Genomic DNA, 15,535 nt, shown 5'->3' with positions numbered 1-15,535 from the left:
AATGCTAGTTTGGTAGGGAAAAAAAAAGGCCAGTGCTGTACAAGTACTTAAAATGTGATAGGTTGTTTTTTTTTTTCCATAAATAAAAACAAATTCATACACAGTAGAGGGCAGCCCTGCATAATTCAGTGGTACAGCTGCAAAACGCCATCTCATTTGGAGTTATTAGGGGCTGCTGTAGTTTTTTTACAGCAACCCCTGCTGTAATCGCATTATTGCATCGAATAAATTTTTTTAAAATTTCAAAAAAAAATTATATTTATATTTTGATCGTTTATACGAATCCAACCATATATAATTTTTCCAAAACAAAAATCAAATTCAACATAAAAAAGATATAATAATTCTGAACCATTGGATATAAACTTAAAATTTTCTATGTATTTTTCCCAATGAATTTCATTTTTGTTTCAAACAAAAAATATAAGGTTAGATTCGTTAAACAAAATACTACACAAATATAATTTTTTTATTATTTTTAAAAATAATATAAATGTGTAAAATTGCTACGGCGGGGGCTGCTGTAATTTGATGTACAGCGGCCCCCAATAACTCTCTCATTTGCTACCAAAAATAGAAAGAAATTCACATTCAAATATTCAATGTGTTAACACTGACTGTGCAGTTAAAAGCTGCAGATGACAAGGGGTTACACCGAGGTGTTTAGTCATTAGTGGTTATATGAGGAGATGGTACAACAAAGCTTAGCCAAAAAAAGTGAGAGCCCTTTTTCTAACGCCTAGTGTATTTGTCTTCTTCATACATGCAGAAACTAATCTCCCATAGTTCCACCTCCCTCCATAACTGTTCATGAATCCAACTCCAATTACAAGAATTTCAAAACATTGATTCATGAGAAACAATCAAGAATTAATGAGAAATCAACTCCAAGCAAAGATATATACAAACACTGGAAGTGAAAACTCACAAAACAATCCTTACTTGAGGGTGATATAAAAATCAAAATGACCCATTCTACAGCTTCATCAACTCTTTTTGCAGGATGTCATAAGAAAGCAAGGATGAATTGATTGTTGCCGCCGCCCTGGGCTAGTTGTCCTGAAGATGTCATTAACAATAAAGCTTGATCAAGAATTGGAAGGCAGATTCAACAAAGAAATAGTTTTAGCAACAAACATAGATGCCTCATCAAATTTAAATCTTCAACCTTGCTGAAGATTATTCGATTGGCTGGAAATTTAAAGGGAGCTGTAAATCAAGCAATTCTATTATAAAAAAGACAATTGACAAAGCTATGATCCTGAATTTGGGAGGAGCATAACTACCCTCAGATGGCTCAGCCCTTCTTTCAACCTTTGTGATTGCTACGGCTGATCCACTAGCTTCATTTGGTTTCAATCGCACAGTTCGAGCCTGAATGCTTGCTTCCTCTTGTTTTGTTCTACAACTGTGACTGATATGCCTTCATATTATCACTCAGAAGCCTTGCCAATTACTACCTCCTTTTCCTTTTGCTCTCTTTCTTTCTTCAGACGCTTTCGCTCTAGATGTTCAGGATCATCTCGATGTATGTGGCCTTCCCGCTTCCGTTTCTTTTCTTTCTCTCCCTTTTTCTCTTTTTCTTTGCCATGATGAGGTGGAGAAATCATACCATATGAACCAACATTCAACTCATGTCAAGGCACGGACGGTCTTTGTAGGCTTGCATATTTCTGTGCCCCATTGCTTATATTGTTATCTTGCATGATGCCAGGGGACGATCTGCGTGCAAAAACTTTGCTCAAGTCTGCAAATGCACTGAAGGTCCTTCCCTGAATTTTCACCTTCACTTGCAAGTTCCAACTTTTGCACTGCCGATGCTAGCAGTCATTCTGGAGCCGTGGTCAGGACATGAATTGACCTCCTTGAGATTCTAATTGCTTATGCTCATTGCCTAAGCAGAATAACTTGGGGAGCATCCACAAAAACAAGAACTGGTGGCCCCATGTTCGATTTCATGGTGCCCACCTTAGGATCTTTCAAGTTTCAACAGCTTGATTATTGACCTCCGCTGCCTCACTACTTGTAGCAGATCTTTTGACCCTGATCTTAACTACAGGCATTCTACTTTCATGACTGTTGGAAACACTATCTGCTTCCTCAGGGACATGTATGATTGCCACATCCATATTAAGTTCACATTATGGGAGACAGCATCGACTTCCTTTGAAGCTTCAGGGACTGAAATCTTCATGAACAAGATTCAAAGTGTCTGGAACTGAGAAACCCTCAAATGGAAGACTTGAAGTCTCCAGGATTCCCAAACCTTCGTGCAAGGGGTTTATAATATCTGCGGAGGGTACTGAGGGCTTTGCATCCACAAGAATGAATGAAAAGTCGTTTTTTGATTCACTGCAAAATTCAGCAGCCTCCATATGCAGAGTTCTCTCTAGGGACTCCGAAGAGTGTAGGACTCCTGCAAATGAAAACTTATATAGAGTGAGAACTAAGAGCTTGAGAACCAACAAAACCCTATTCTTATTGGGCGGGGAAGCTAGTTCACAACAAACACTACAAAGAAGCAGATACCTGAGACACTATTTAATAGTTTTTAGTAAAACCAATTTAGTTACACATAACTAAAAAGCAGATTTCCTTCAGGGGGGAAAAAAACTTGAAAAGTAGAAATGATCAAATGCTCCCACAACAGAGCATGGAAATTGCAGGGATGCATCATGGCATTGGCAGGAAGCAATGGTATTACAATCTAAATAAGAGAGTGAAATGAATGATACAAATGGAATGTTTTAAGAAAAGCAACGAAATAATGTAGGAGCCCAGCAGTTCTTGATCAGGGGAGGTAGATTTTGGTGACAGCGCAAAACATGAACAAAATCAAACCTGTCCACGCCAAAACATATTACAATGAAGAGGATATACTCATCCAACAACACAAAAAATATCTGAGAGAGCAAACTCAATTCTTGGCTTCCATTTTTCACTTTTCTTAAGTTTAGCAATATTCCTTGATGGTAGAGGAGTTGTAGACTTTCCAAACTTTAGAGCAATGAGCCAATAAGCCAAACTTTAATGATAGATGTTTGTTCATCAAAGAGTGATGTTTAGTTCCGGATCAAGAATTTGGATGTCAATAAAAATTAATGTCAGAGAAAAAGAGGGTTCGATCTGGATTTGGGGGTGGTGGGTAATAGATTGATGGACCCCTCAACAGCGCAAATCCAACCCACTTGACTAAAACACTTAATGGAATAACGGACATCAACTTACTATGATTATCTATCTGCTTTTCATGAAACTACAGAATGGAGCTCAAGCATTTTCTTTAAGAAAAAAAAAAAAAAACTGGAAACAGAGGGACACCTATTCTTGCACACTAAATTCGGGTATACTCAATTGCGAAAAGCCCCAATACATCAAACAGAAAGAGTGGCAGTGCAAGAAGAAAACAGACTAATAAGCGCCACACATTATGCAAAAAGCATCAAGTCGCTTCAATAAGAATAGACCTTCTTGCGTGACGAAGAAATACGCTGTTGAATGCGAAACAGCTTTCCAGCAGACGAAGCAAAGCCACAAGAGTAGTACTTTTAATATCATCCTTAAAATCAGATCATCTTCTTACATGAGAAAATTGCATAGCATGTACATTGATTTTTACCTGTCCTGCAACCGAGTTACATAATGGAAGCAAAGGTAAGCATACACAGATGTCCGGAACAGCAAATTCTCAATATCTGGAACAGCAATTTCCATCTCAGTATAGCTAGAAGAAAAAAAAAAAGCAAAAAAGAATAGTGTTCAGTCAAATTATACACTGAATAGAGACCAATAATGTAAGAAGATTCCATCATTTCCAGTTATATGAAACGACCTAACCAGTTCAATAGCAACTTCAAATTTAATTCGAGCGTAACACAATCCATTTCGTGTTTATAGCAAACCAAAACTGCAAGAACACAGAATTTTCAGGCTTTAGGATCGTTGTTCTTTGGCTTACGAGGGTTCGTCATGGTTCGCCCGTTAAATTGCGTTTTAGAGGGTGTTTGGATTGAGGGATTTGAAGGGAGGGAAAGGAAGGGAAATAGAGTTTCTTTCCAATTTCCTTGTTTGGATAGTTTATTACAAATTAAGGGGAGAGATTTGAGGGGATTTGGGAGGAAGATTTCATTAAATTTTTGTTAAAATTCTTTCTCTCCAAAAATGAAGTCATTTGGAGGGAAGGGATTACTAATTAAGTCATTTGTAAGTTAAATATCTATTTTACCCTTGTACAAAATATTTTAACATAAAAATAAGGATAAATTAGTAAATTAAACAAATTTTCTTTCCTTTTTTTTTTTATCTATCCAAACATGAGAGAGTAAAAAATAATCTCCTTCCCCTCCCCTCCCTTCTCTCCCCCTCCCCTCCCTTCTCTTCTCTTCCCCCAAATCTTTCAATCCAAACATACTCTTAGGGGTGGAAAGTGAAATAAATGTAGCAGTGCTCCAGCCGGACCAGCCTTAAATTAATCGCGTTTTAGGGGTGGAAAGCGAATTTTGATAAGATATGGGGACACGTTTATAATAAAGTGAAATAAATGTGTGTCAGGAAAATTTTGAAGGCTGCGAAGTACTTAAGAAGTAAACGATTGCCTTCGGGTTGCCTTTCCAAGCTTTCACAAGTCTCCGCGAACCATCGGAGAATATGCAGTTTCTCTCGGAGCTCGAACTCCGATGAAAGTTGGCATCTCCTCCGACTGAAAAACCCGATAAAATTTTATCTCATGATGAATAATAACGCCCCAAGAAACATGAGCATCGAGCCGTTCAATCGGTAACCCCGACGTTCTTGAACCCTTGTTAGTACTTTCTCAAATTTCTTCGAAACAGCATCGCATTGATAGTTCTTTTGGTTCACAGGCTGGTGAAGCTTGCGGCTAGGGCCTTTTACGACGACATATCAACGAAAGGTGACAATCAACCGAAAACTGGCCGGAGCGACAACCGAGGGATTGCCGTGGTCGTGCTCGACGCTCTCACAAGGTTCTTTTTATATTTTTTACTTGTTTATGTTGATAATATTAACTTCCGTTTTCAGGATTAGCGACAGTACTTCTGTATATGTAAGTTTTTTGAAGTAAAAAAAAACAAAAAAAAAAAAGAGAAAGAAAAGAGAAAAGTAAGCCGATTTGAACTGTGAGATTGTGCAGAACTGTTTAGTACTGGAGTTAACGAAAGAGTTGAAAAATATTTGTCAATCCTTGGGAGATTGTGGATCTTTAGATGCATATGTATGTACTAGGTGCTTGTTAAAGCCTGTCATGGTTTGGACATAGATGAAGATGTAAACATCTTTAGTTGAGACTTCTGCATCTGTCTGTCTTAGCATCAATTATGTTGTAAGGCAGGAATCATGTCCCTTTTAAGTTTCAATGACTCAATCAGGCTCTAAACCTGGTTCTTTAACTCAAGCCTAGATGTTAATCAGATTGGTCCTATGTCAATAGTCATTTTGCATAACATATTTTGCTGTATAAGTCTTATTGTGGTTGCAATACAATGTGCATCTTGGTTTGTGGGAAGGTGTAGACAGGTTCCCCTTATGTCTTATGAATTCAGATATAGAATGCAACCTTTTTGGTTACAGGACATTGTCAGTTACTTCTTATGGTTTCTTTCCAGACGGGCGTGGGTTAGAGAAGAAGATTTGGCTAAGGATTTGAAATTACACTCAAAGCAACTTCGTCGGACTCTTCGTTTTTTCGAAGAAGAAAAACTAGTCACTCGAGACCATAGGAAAGAGGTTAGTCTTTATTTTCCATCCCTTTTTTTGTGTTGCTTTTTTTTAAGCTCGTATATCGACCATGATAGTGCACTTTGACTTCTCTACAAACTAATAAAGCTATCGTAGTTTATCTTCTCTATTCCATAAAACAGTGATGCCATTAAAAAGATAATTAAGATGAGAAGAGCAATGCTATTGTTTTTGGAGGTTTAAAGTCATGGATGCCTAGATTGTTTACTGAATGCAATGATCATAGAGGGTAAAGTATGGAGAACATTGTAATTTGATTTTACCAATTGTTAGAAGTTTTTTTCTCTGCGTAATACCAGGTTTTGTTGTTCTCTTTCTCATTCTATTTATGTTTTGTGTCTTCCATAGTGGTCTTGCTTTTAGCTTCAACAAGTGGTTACTCTTGATGTATGTATGTGCTTCTTAATTGCTAGTTCTCAATCGTTACAAGATGTGCTCTTGGTAGTGAGAAATATTTTATTCTGTACTTATCATAAGTCATTTTTTATCTGTCGCACCTGATCTAAAAATACTTGATTTGTTGCAACTGATCAAAGATTTCTTGCAGACTGCTAGAGGTGCAAAGCAATATAGTGCTGCAGTAGCTGCCACCTCTGATGGACATTTTGGAAAAGAAGGAGATGAAAAGGTTAAGCTGCACACACACTCTTACTGCTGCCTAGATTATGCACAGGTTGCTCTCACTCTCTCTTTCTCTCTCAACACATGTGCACTCACATCTATCTATCTATGTAGGTATATGTACATACATAAATGTATATATATATATATATATATATATATCTTAATGATTGAGCTTGATAGCTGGAGATTCCGTGATTGTTTGCATTAATGTCGGAAAACTTGTTTTCTTGTTCTCCCTTCTCATTATAAAATCACCTGAATCAGAAAATCGCTTGCAGATATATGATGTTGTTAGGTATAGACTGAACCGAATGAAGAAAAAACTGAAAGATGAATTGGAGGACAAGAACACTATTCAGGAGTATATTTGCCCTAACTGTGGGAGAAGGTATCCATCATTAGTACTTTTCCTTTTCTTCCCATATGTCTATATGTTTTTTTGGTTGTAAAATGAATTTATTGAAAGTTGGCACCCATACATATGTTTTTTAGTTGTAAAATGAATTCGTCATAAGGTGGAACCCATATATATGTTTTTTAGTTGTAAAATGGATTCGTCGAAAGGTGGCACCAGGGGGTGCTTCCCAATTCTAAACAATGTTAATTTCGGCCTTTCAGGGCACTACGTCAAGAATGCCAATTAGCAAATCCTCGTATAGGAGTTTGAAAAATAGTCGATGGCATGTTTTCAGATATAATGCTTTGGATGCGCTGCAATTGGTTTCGATGGAGGATGAGTACTTTCACTGTGAAAATTGCAATGGCGAACTTGTTGCAGAGAGTGACAAGTTGGCTGCTCAAGAAGTAGGAGATGCTGATGACAATGTGAGGAGGCGGCGTCGTGAAAAATTAAGGGACATGCTGCAAAAGATGGAGGTTTGTTATTCATTGTAGGTCATTAGCTAACCATATTTACAGCATTGAATCTTTACTACGCAGTGGTCACACAAAGGATTATGAAATTGGACCTTTATGTGGCAAAGTTCCTCGTTTTAATGTTACAAACATGCTCATTAAGGGGGAAAAAACAAAGAACTAATGAAATTGCACTTTCCTCTTAAACCATACTAATCTGTAACTTTAAGAAACTAGTGCAGCAACGGCCAGATAAACCTCCTTTTTTCCTGAAGCGAATGATGGAGTGTGAAGTAGTGAGATTGGTCTCACACTTAATTGGGTGCGTTGGTACATTAACCTGAAAAATGAATAGGAGAACATATGTATTCAATGAAGTTTCGGACAAAGCAACTGATCTAATCTGTATTGGTTTAGCAATGAAAATAGATTAAAAGTATGGTGGGGGGGGGGGGTTGCCACTGTTTATGGTTGTAAGATTTATTTATCCAAGGGAGTTGGTTTGTATGAGGTTTGGATGTGAGAAAATTATGTGCTTTTGCTTTCTTGAGGAAATGATTTTTGAAGCTTGCAGTGGAATGAGAGAGGGTGTAGAACTTGTTATTTGTCAGGTTTTGGTTGTTAAGCATGGGACACATACAATAGGATCAATGGTATTCTATTTTGTCACAGAGCACAAGAACTTGTTTGTGGAAGGATACTCGGTGAGCTCGGGTTGTGTTTGTAAAATATGTGGGTTTCAAGTTTCAACTCAGTGATGAAACAATCTTAGGTTTTTTGTTGGCTGGAAATGAGGCTATTCGCGTGGTTGGCTATTTCCTGTTAAACAAAATTCTATCCTTTTTTTTTGAAAGTTTTCTGAAAGTGACATTTGATGAAATAGAAATTGTAGAGAACAAGAGTTAAGCTACGTTAACTCCTAAATTTGGGTTGTTGTACCTTTCCGTATTGTCTTTGGATTTTTTTTTTTTATTTCTGTTATTTTAAACTTATTTGCCTTGTTTCCCTTTTTGTGAAATAAAATGAATGGCTGCAGGTCCAGCTTAAGCCATTAATGGAACAACTGAGCAGAGTTAAAGATTTAACTGCTCCTGAATTTGGAAGTCTCCAAGCATGGAGAGCTCGGGCAAGCGCTGCTGGGCGTGCAGCAAATGGTGATTCCATTTCCAATGATCCTTCCAAGTCTTCACAGGGGCTTGGTTTTGGTGGAACACCAATGCCATTCCTTGGAGAGACAAAGGTAACGTTTTTCTTTTCACGCTTTCTTCAATATGAAGTTTATCGTCAAGTATAGGAAAAAAATCCTCCTGTATTCACTGTGAATGATGAATTGGGCTTCAAGCCTTCAACTCTGGAGTGTGATCATTTGATCAAATTACAGTGTTATTTGGATTGAGATTTCTCGCCGTATATTTAGTTATGTATTGGTTTTGATGAATTACAGTGTGTCTTGATTACTCCCCTTCCTTTTCTTTCAGGATTTCAAAGTTTGCTAGTTGTCATTGATTTTTGTGCTATGTATTTATATGATATCTTGAAATGATATAGACAAATGTTCTATTCATTTGTTTATCTTCTTTTTTTGTGTATGCCTTGGGCGTTTTCTTTTCCCTCTCCCCTCCTATATCCTCTTTCCTCTTCTTTCTTTCTTGTTGGGTTAAATCTTGTTCAGTATTTTGTAGCAGTTTAACCAGCTTCAGACTTTAAGTTTCAATAATCGTTAAAATCTCAATTGTCCCCTTTATATATGATTGGAACCTAGTTTGCAATGTAGTTTCCATTGAATTTTCAATTCATATACCTTGCCAAATAATCCTTGTAAATTCTTTTTAAGGGCTGGCGAAGTGTTCCAAACTTCCAATAAGTAATTCTCCATCAATTTTGACATCAATTCTCTTCCATTCAATCCAGACCAATTTATGCTCCTTGGCTCTTTCTCTACCTAACAATTTGAAACCTAAATTCCAATCCTATACCCTAGCCCATCAAAAGCACCATTTATCAAGTTGCTTCATATGTTCCTCAAATCAGTAATTTTTTTACGACATTCCATATCAAGCATGGTTTCGCTTGGGTTTGAGTTGAGGAGAGGTTTCCTGAGATGTTTAGACTTATGCTGCGTAAACCTTTCAGGAAATGGAATTTGATAAATGCTGAAAGAATAACCAAGGTAGAAGAAAGATAAATGTGTACACGGGATGAAGTACTAAAATAATGGTGTTGACATACCTTAAAGGGAATAAATACTTCCGTCAATAAAATTTATTGGAGAATGCGGAGGTATCTAAACTTGATAATGGTCAGAGTCATGATCTCATAGATTTCTTTCTTTTTTTCTTTCACCCTCTTTGCATTCCATGAATGTATTATAATTCAAAAAACACATTCTACTGTTTTCTTTTTTGTGTGTGTTTCTTAGTTTTCAGTATTGCATTCGAAAGAAAATCAACGTTCTGCCATGATATGTCTACTCTAGAGATATATCCTCTTGTTAGTGAATAGTTTTTCTTCAAACACTTGCCGATATGTACTATTATACAGGATTTCTTTTTGAGCAATCTGTGGGTGGTTCATTCCAGGTTGAAGTTGCCTTTTCTGGTGGAGAAGGCAAGGAAGAAGATGTCAAATCTGAGATTGCAAATACTGGTCTGAAAGTTTTGCCACCATGGATGATCAAGCAAGGGATGAACCTTACAATGGAGCAACGTGGAGAACTGAAGCATGAATCAAAAATGGATGGCGACCCAGCAGCTGTCAGATTTTCTGATGACAAAAAGTCAACCAGTGAAAATGATGATCAGAAGACATTACAGGTTTGTGCAATTTGCTTAATAACTCTCTCTTGTTTTAACTTGTACCTTGACTTCTTTCCTTTCTCTTTTATATATCTACTTAAACTAACTTTGTTTCTGCGTTTCGTTGTATTGCAGGATGAGTATTTTAAAGCCTATTATGCTGCTTATTTCATGCAGCACCAAAAACTAGAAGATACTAAGAGAGAACAAGAGTCGTCAAACACACCCATCTCCTATGACCCTTCTAGTACATCTTCTAATCGCCAAGTGGGCATGAAGAGTAAACGTGAAGAGGATGAACGCGAAGACAATGTTGACTGGGAAGAGGCTTCAATTTCTGGTAAGCAATTATTCTCTGTTGGGGGATGTTCAGTATAATTGCCAAACCAACCAACTTGGCTGGCTCTATGAAAAATTAAAACCAGGACTGGAGTTTATGTTGTAAGAATCAAACACAACTTAAAAAAGTAGTGTGGTAATTTGGATTTTCTGATTCACCCGACTCCAAAGAGAAGTTGATTGAATGTTGATTTTTGATAAATTGATGTTTTTATTTTAAATTCCTTTTCCTAGTTTTGGACCCTTCTTCGGTAAATTGCATTTGGTGGTTGTAAACCATGTTTCTGTATGTTATTACAGGCAATACATCTGAAAATTACAAGGTCAATGACTTGAATGCTGAAGCAGATGCCACTGGAGAGGATGAGGATGATGTGGACTGGGAAGAAGGATGAAGAACAACGATTTCATACCAACTGCATTAGTATATTTCTGTCTTTTGAGTTATGAATCATTTCATCATGTTATGGCTAGTTTTCTTTGTTTGAAGTTCTTTGACCTCCAACTGATACATAAATTGCTGATTTTGTTGCCATTAGCTGTGCTCGTGATATCGTGAATATTTAGTGACATGACATGTGTGCTGAAACGTTGGTGATATATCTCTAGAATATTATTTCTGTTTTCATTAGCAACAGCTTTGTATATTGTGGTAACAGAGCATGTTATTTTTTCCTTTGGCAGAAAAGGGAAATCAGAATTTTGTTAGTAATATTCACAGGGAGCCTGGTATGCTGATAGAGAGAAGATTATGACACCATCAGCAGTGGTTATCGATTAATGGCAACGATCTACTCAGTTTTCTGAGTTCCCATGGTTTGTGTTTGGGTTAGCATGGCACTGTTGGTAAAAGCTTCCTAGTAGAATTGTAGCATGTACATTTTATGGTTGTACTATTAGTAAAAAAAATAAAAATAAATTGTTGGTGGCTGTCATGATAGACCCATAGTTGTGGTGGTGATATAAACCTCTGCATATTTATGTCCTTACAGCCTGTTCGCATTTTGGAAACCTTTTGTCGTTTCCTGCTTCAGACATCCAGAATCATTTGGATCTCTTAAGTTTTTAAGATTTGGTGTTGATAATGATGATAGCTTATCTTCGGGTTGTGGTTGAAATGTGTCTTCATCGCTATCTGAGGAGTGGAAGAATGGGAGGTTGTCTTTTTGTTTGTTTTTTTTTTTTGGTTACTGGTAACTATATCATACAAGTTTGTACTTTATACATTCGATATGGGCTTAAATTCTGGCCACAAGGTCTGTGCGTACAGAAATTTCTTACCTGATAATAAGATAAGTTGGGTCAAAGTTCAGTGCGTGATTACAAGGGTATCCGTATTACTTCGATCGTCTTTTTGTTGTTTAAGAGTAATGATTGTTATTGTGATGGTCCTGATGGCCAATTACGTATTGAGTATATGTGTTGGACCATATAGTTATGCCTTTCAGTGGATTCGGATTCGGATTCAGATGCAACTGTATTCAGATTCAGATGCAACTGTGTTTCATGGTCTTGCCGACAAAGGCCCTCTCAATCTGTCAAAACCCTTTGAATTCCAAGCACATTCCCACAACCGGACGTTATGGGCAAGTAGAGATTTTATACGCACAAGAATAGAGAACTTGACCTGGTCTGTATTGTTTTCTCATAATGTCACCATACATTATTAAATTTTGGGTCGGTCCATCGAGACAAAAAAGAATTAATTTACTGTCCTAGGGTGTTTGAAATTTCTCTTTTTTAAAATCCAGGTTGTTTGTGTGCTTTTAAAGCTTAAAGCCAGACTGGTTTGAGCCCTTAGATTTGCTAACGTGTGTTTTGGCCGACCATCAGTGAATTAATTGATCAACTCAAATAAAATTGGATTACGTAAATAGTACATTGTGACTGGCAAGGGATTGGCCTAGTTGATTCTTGGCATTCCATGTAAAGCAATGGATTCTAGTTTTGAATCCTCTCGCCAGTAATTTGGGGCCACTCATTGATAAAATAAATCCCAACATTTGGGGTTTCGATTCTCGTTAATACGTCGAATTATCCTCGCAGATTTGTGCACGTTTATTCTTCTTGAGCCCATCAACTGAGCTGAAGCCCAAGTCATTAAGTTCAAAAAAAGGCTTGGTTGATAGTTTGAAGGTGGGCTTAGTCATGTATAGTACTCACATACATGTATCTAATCGATGTGGGATTCTATCTCTTAACAGATCCTATGTAGGAAACTTCTGAAGGTGCTGTATACGGATCTGGAGATTTCTACTGGAGTGGGTTCAAATTGTCCATCCTTGGAGAGTTCCCAATATTTTTTTAAAAAAAAGAAAGAAAAAGAGTACACAGTGAAATTCTGTGACAGCATTGTAATGTAATTACAGCTCAGCTTTTTTGGTGCAATGTGGACATTCAGAAACCAAAATAAATATTGTACTTGTAAGGTTTGACAAACCTGCTTTTAATGGGCATATGTTGCTTGAACGCAAAGGAAAAGTTTCATTGGAATTAGAAGAAGCAGAAGAAGAAGAAGAAGAAAAGCTCGACAATTCTGCTCCCTCTCCGCAGCTGCTGGACCATAATATTAATCTCTCTCTCTCTCTCTCTCTCTCTCTATATATATATATATATATGTATATATCAAAGTTGTATTAAGTTAAGTCTAATGGAAGCAAACACTCTCCAATGTCAACTACCTTGTGCACCAATGTTTCTTGTGCTGCTAATTATTCAAGCTGTCAATTACTTCTCTATCTTCTAAAACTTGCACTACTCTCCCACTACTCCTTCTATCTCTCTCCATGATTGGATTATTATCTCCATCATTAGTATGGCCATGAAAATCCTTCCTTTCTTCACTACTCTTCTTCTTCTTCTTCTTTCTATCTTCTTTTTATTCTTCCATGGGTGGTGCAATATTGTTTCAATAAGCAGTACTAGTAGTAGTTGCATCAACAACAGTCAATTCTCTCATCAAAGTGATCTGTTGAGCAATAGGAGATTCTTGACTAGCAAAATTGATTTCAAACAATTTCTCCACCACCGTCACCAGCACCATCACCATCATCACCACCACCACCACCGGCACAAGCTCACCAGGAGTGAGGTTGACCGGCAATACGGAGTCGAAAAGCGACTTGTCCCAACTGGTCCAAACCCTTTGCACCATTGATGAGGTTCTTCTTTTCTTCTTTTTTTTTTTTTTTTCTCTCATCATATGGTATTGTATTAATATTCTTATGGAGTTGGTTTTCATTGTAATCAATTTTCTTTTCTTCACAAATTGGAATTCAATGTCTATCGAAATTTCTTCTAATATTGTTACTTGTATGATACATAATCATCCCATACTTGGTTAGAAATTTTATTTTTGGATCTAGTATTTGTTCCAGCATCAAAAAAATTAATGTTCTTATGTAATTAATGTGGATAGATAGCTTAAGTTCTGGCTTTCTGCTAATTAATTAAGCAAGCATGCATGTGCCCTCTAATGAGTTTCATTTTGATTAAATATATATATATATATATATTTTTTGATATGGAAGGATTATGCTCCTTTGGATTACATAACATATATGCTTGATCATGCAAATTATTTATTCAATATTTTTGTCCTTATTTATATGTTAACTTGTTAAAGAAAGAATGGCTGTAACGGCACGGCATGTCCAAGGCCGGAATTTTAGAGCCTTGATACATGCACAATTTAATAAATATTAGGTGTGATTATTACATATATATATATTTCCAAAAGATTATATCATTGTTTTTAGAGAAGCAAGACATTGCTATAAAAGGGTTGACTTTAGAGGATTTCTTTAGATCATGATGTGTTTTGGGAATGAATCTAATGACTTATTTCAAATCCTCTAAAGTCCAATTTCGCACCTGATTCGGGTGAGCGAGCCTCCAAGTTTCGCCCAGAAGAATATGTGAAGTACGAAATATAATAGATCAAACTTTCATATTAGTAACAAACGTTTATCCTAGGCTCAAATTAATATAGGGTGGTATTGGATCTATGAAGACAAAACTTCGTGGGCAAGTATGAGTTGATCCAAAACGGACAAAGTGTTACTAGTACGGAGGAGTGGCTATTAAAGTAAGGTTTTAGCAAAAACTAGAATGTAATTAATTGCCAAGTATGCATTCCATTTCCACAAACACACACATCATTAATTCATTGGATCCTTCAAGAGTACTTGACCTAAGAGTTTCAATCATGCCTGGTCAAGATCACATGTAGGGGTAGTGTTTGTTGAGCTGGAAATTGAAAGTTCAAACCTCTTAACTTTTTTCAAAGCAAGGTTGGTGTTAGTTAAGAGAAGGTGAAAAAAACCCATGTTAAACCACTTTGCCTTCCTTCTTGGACTTTTATGTCTTGATTTAAGGTCAATGGGAGGGCAAAAGTGGATCAATTTATGTTTAATTTTCAGTGCTTTCAATCATGTTATTCAGTGAAGCAGTTCCTTAATTAATTAATCCTAATTAATATTTGTTTGACTTTTAGTATAAGGTAAGTGGCAAAACCCACTTGGATTGGTTGGGGATTTTTCTTCTTTAGGCCATGATTTCTCAGAGATTAGGAGAATGATTAGACATCAAATGAAAGCCCTGCATTACTATAGCTCTACTATTGGAAATGCAATCGATGTCACTCAAAATGGGGCTGATGAAAATGGTTGAGGACTTTCATCGAACACTTTCTGTGCAATACAGAAACTGCTCTTCAAGACTAGTAAATACTCCAAATAGATAAGGGACAAAATCATTTTGCTCAAATTCTTAGTTCATACACATTGAAGATATTATCCGCTTTGAGCTACGGGTCCGCATGAATTTGTTCTTTATGAACCGTCATCTTTGGTTTTTAGACCCAGGGGCGGATCTATGCTTAGCCCGCCCTCACATTTAAAAAAAAAAATTACCATATATACTACTAAATAACTAAATTTCAAATTATATCCACTTATTTATATTTTTCTAAAAGTTTTACAATAGGTATGGTTAATTTAAAAATAATAATCATTGATTGATATGCACTCATACTCATACAAGTGAACAAATATTGATTACTACACACTCATACATGATGATAGATGATTTCAACTCAATGAAAAATTGTTTAGCATAGCTTAAATGATTATTTATTCCGGTCACTTTTTAGTATGTAGATTTTG

At 36.5% G+C, this 15,535-nt stretch overlaps 1 protein-coding gene and 1 long non-coding RNA gene across 8 annotated transcripts; one reads left to right on the top strand and one right to left on the bottom strand.

Annotated features, from left to right (window-relative positions):
• Positions 1-584: 584 nt before the first annotated feature.
• On the bottom strand, positions 585-3,914 carry LOC119980474. 5 transcript variants are annotated; one of them, XR_005463888.1, is made up of 4 exons: positions 3,620-3,914; positions 3,468-3,509; positions 1,287-2,416; positions 585-1,059 (listed from the first exon to the last, which is right to left on the bottom strand). It is a non-coding gene; the product is annotated as an uncharacterized LOC119980474 (long non-coding RNA). The 5 variants fall into 5 exon arrangements; XR_005463887.1 differs by lacking the exon at positions 3,468-3,509 and having other exon boundaries at positions 585-804; positions 943-1,059; XR_005463885.1 differs by having other exon boundaries at positions 3,322-3,914.
• A 611-nt stretch (positions 3,915-4,525) lies between these two features.
• LOC119980473 (general transcription factor IIE subunit 1-like) lies at positions 4,526-11,478 on the top strand. Of its 3 annotated transcripts, XR_005463883.1 has the most exons (12): positions 4,526-4,776; positions 4,863-4,985; positions 5,625-5,745; positions 6,305-6,430; positions 6,660-6,769; positions 7,074-7,257; positions 8,273-8,476; positions 9,816-10,049; positions 10,167-10,371; positions 10,671-10,794; positions 10,910-10,960; positions 11,055-11,478. XR_005463883.1 is itself a non-coding variant. In XM_038823179.1 (11 exons), exons 1-10 carry the CDS (start codon positions 4,541-4,543, stop codon positions 10,763-10,765), a joined length of 1,638 nt encoding a protein of 545 aa, XP_038679107.1. In that variant the 5' UTR covers positions 4,526-4,540; the 3' UTR covers positions 10,766-10,794; positions 11,055-11,478. The 3 variants fall into 3 exon arrangements, 2 of the variants coding, with proteins under 2 accessions (XP_038679107.1, XP_038679106.1); XM_038823179.1 differs by lacking the exon at positions 10,910-10,960; XM_038823178.1 differs by lacking the exon at positions 11,055-11,478 and having other exon boundaries at positions 10,671-11,005.
• The last annotated feature ends 4,057 nt before the right edge of the window (positions 11,479-15,535 follow it).

The sequence above is a fragment of the Tripterygium wilfordii genome, chromosome 16 (genome assembly GCF_013401445.1).
Source record: "Tripterygium wilfordii isolate XIE 37 chromosome 16, ASM1340144v1, whole genome shotgun sequence".
Taxonomy (NCBI): Eukaryota; Viridiplantae; Streptophyta; class Magnoliopsida; order Celastrales; family Celastraceae; genus Tripterygium; species Tripterygium wilfordii.
The sequence above is the reverse complement of the archived record's forward strand: the minus strand, read 5'-3'. Positions and strand labels throughout refer to the sequence as shown.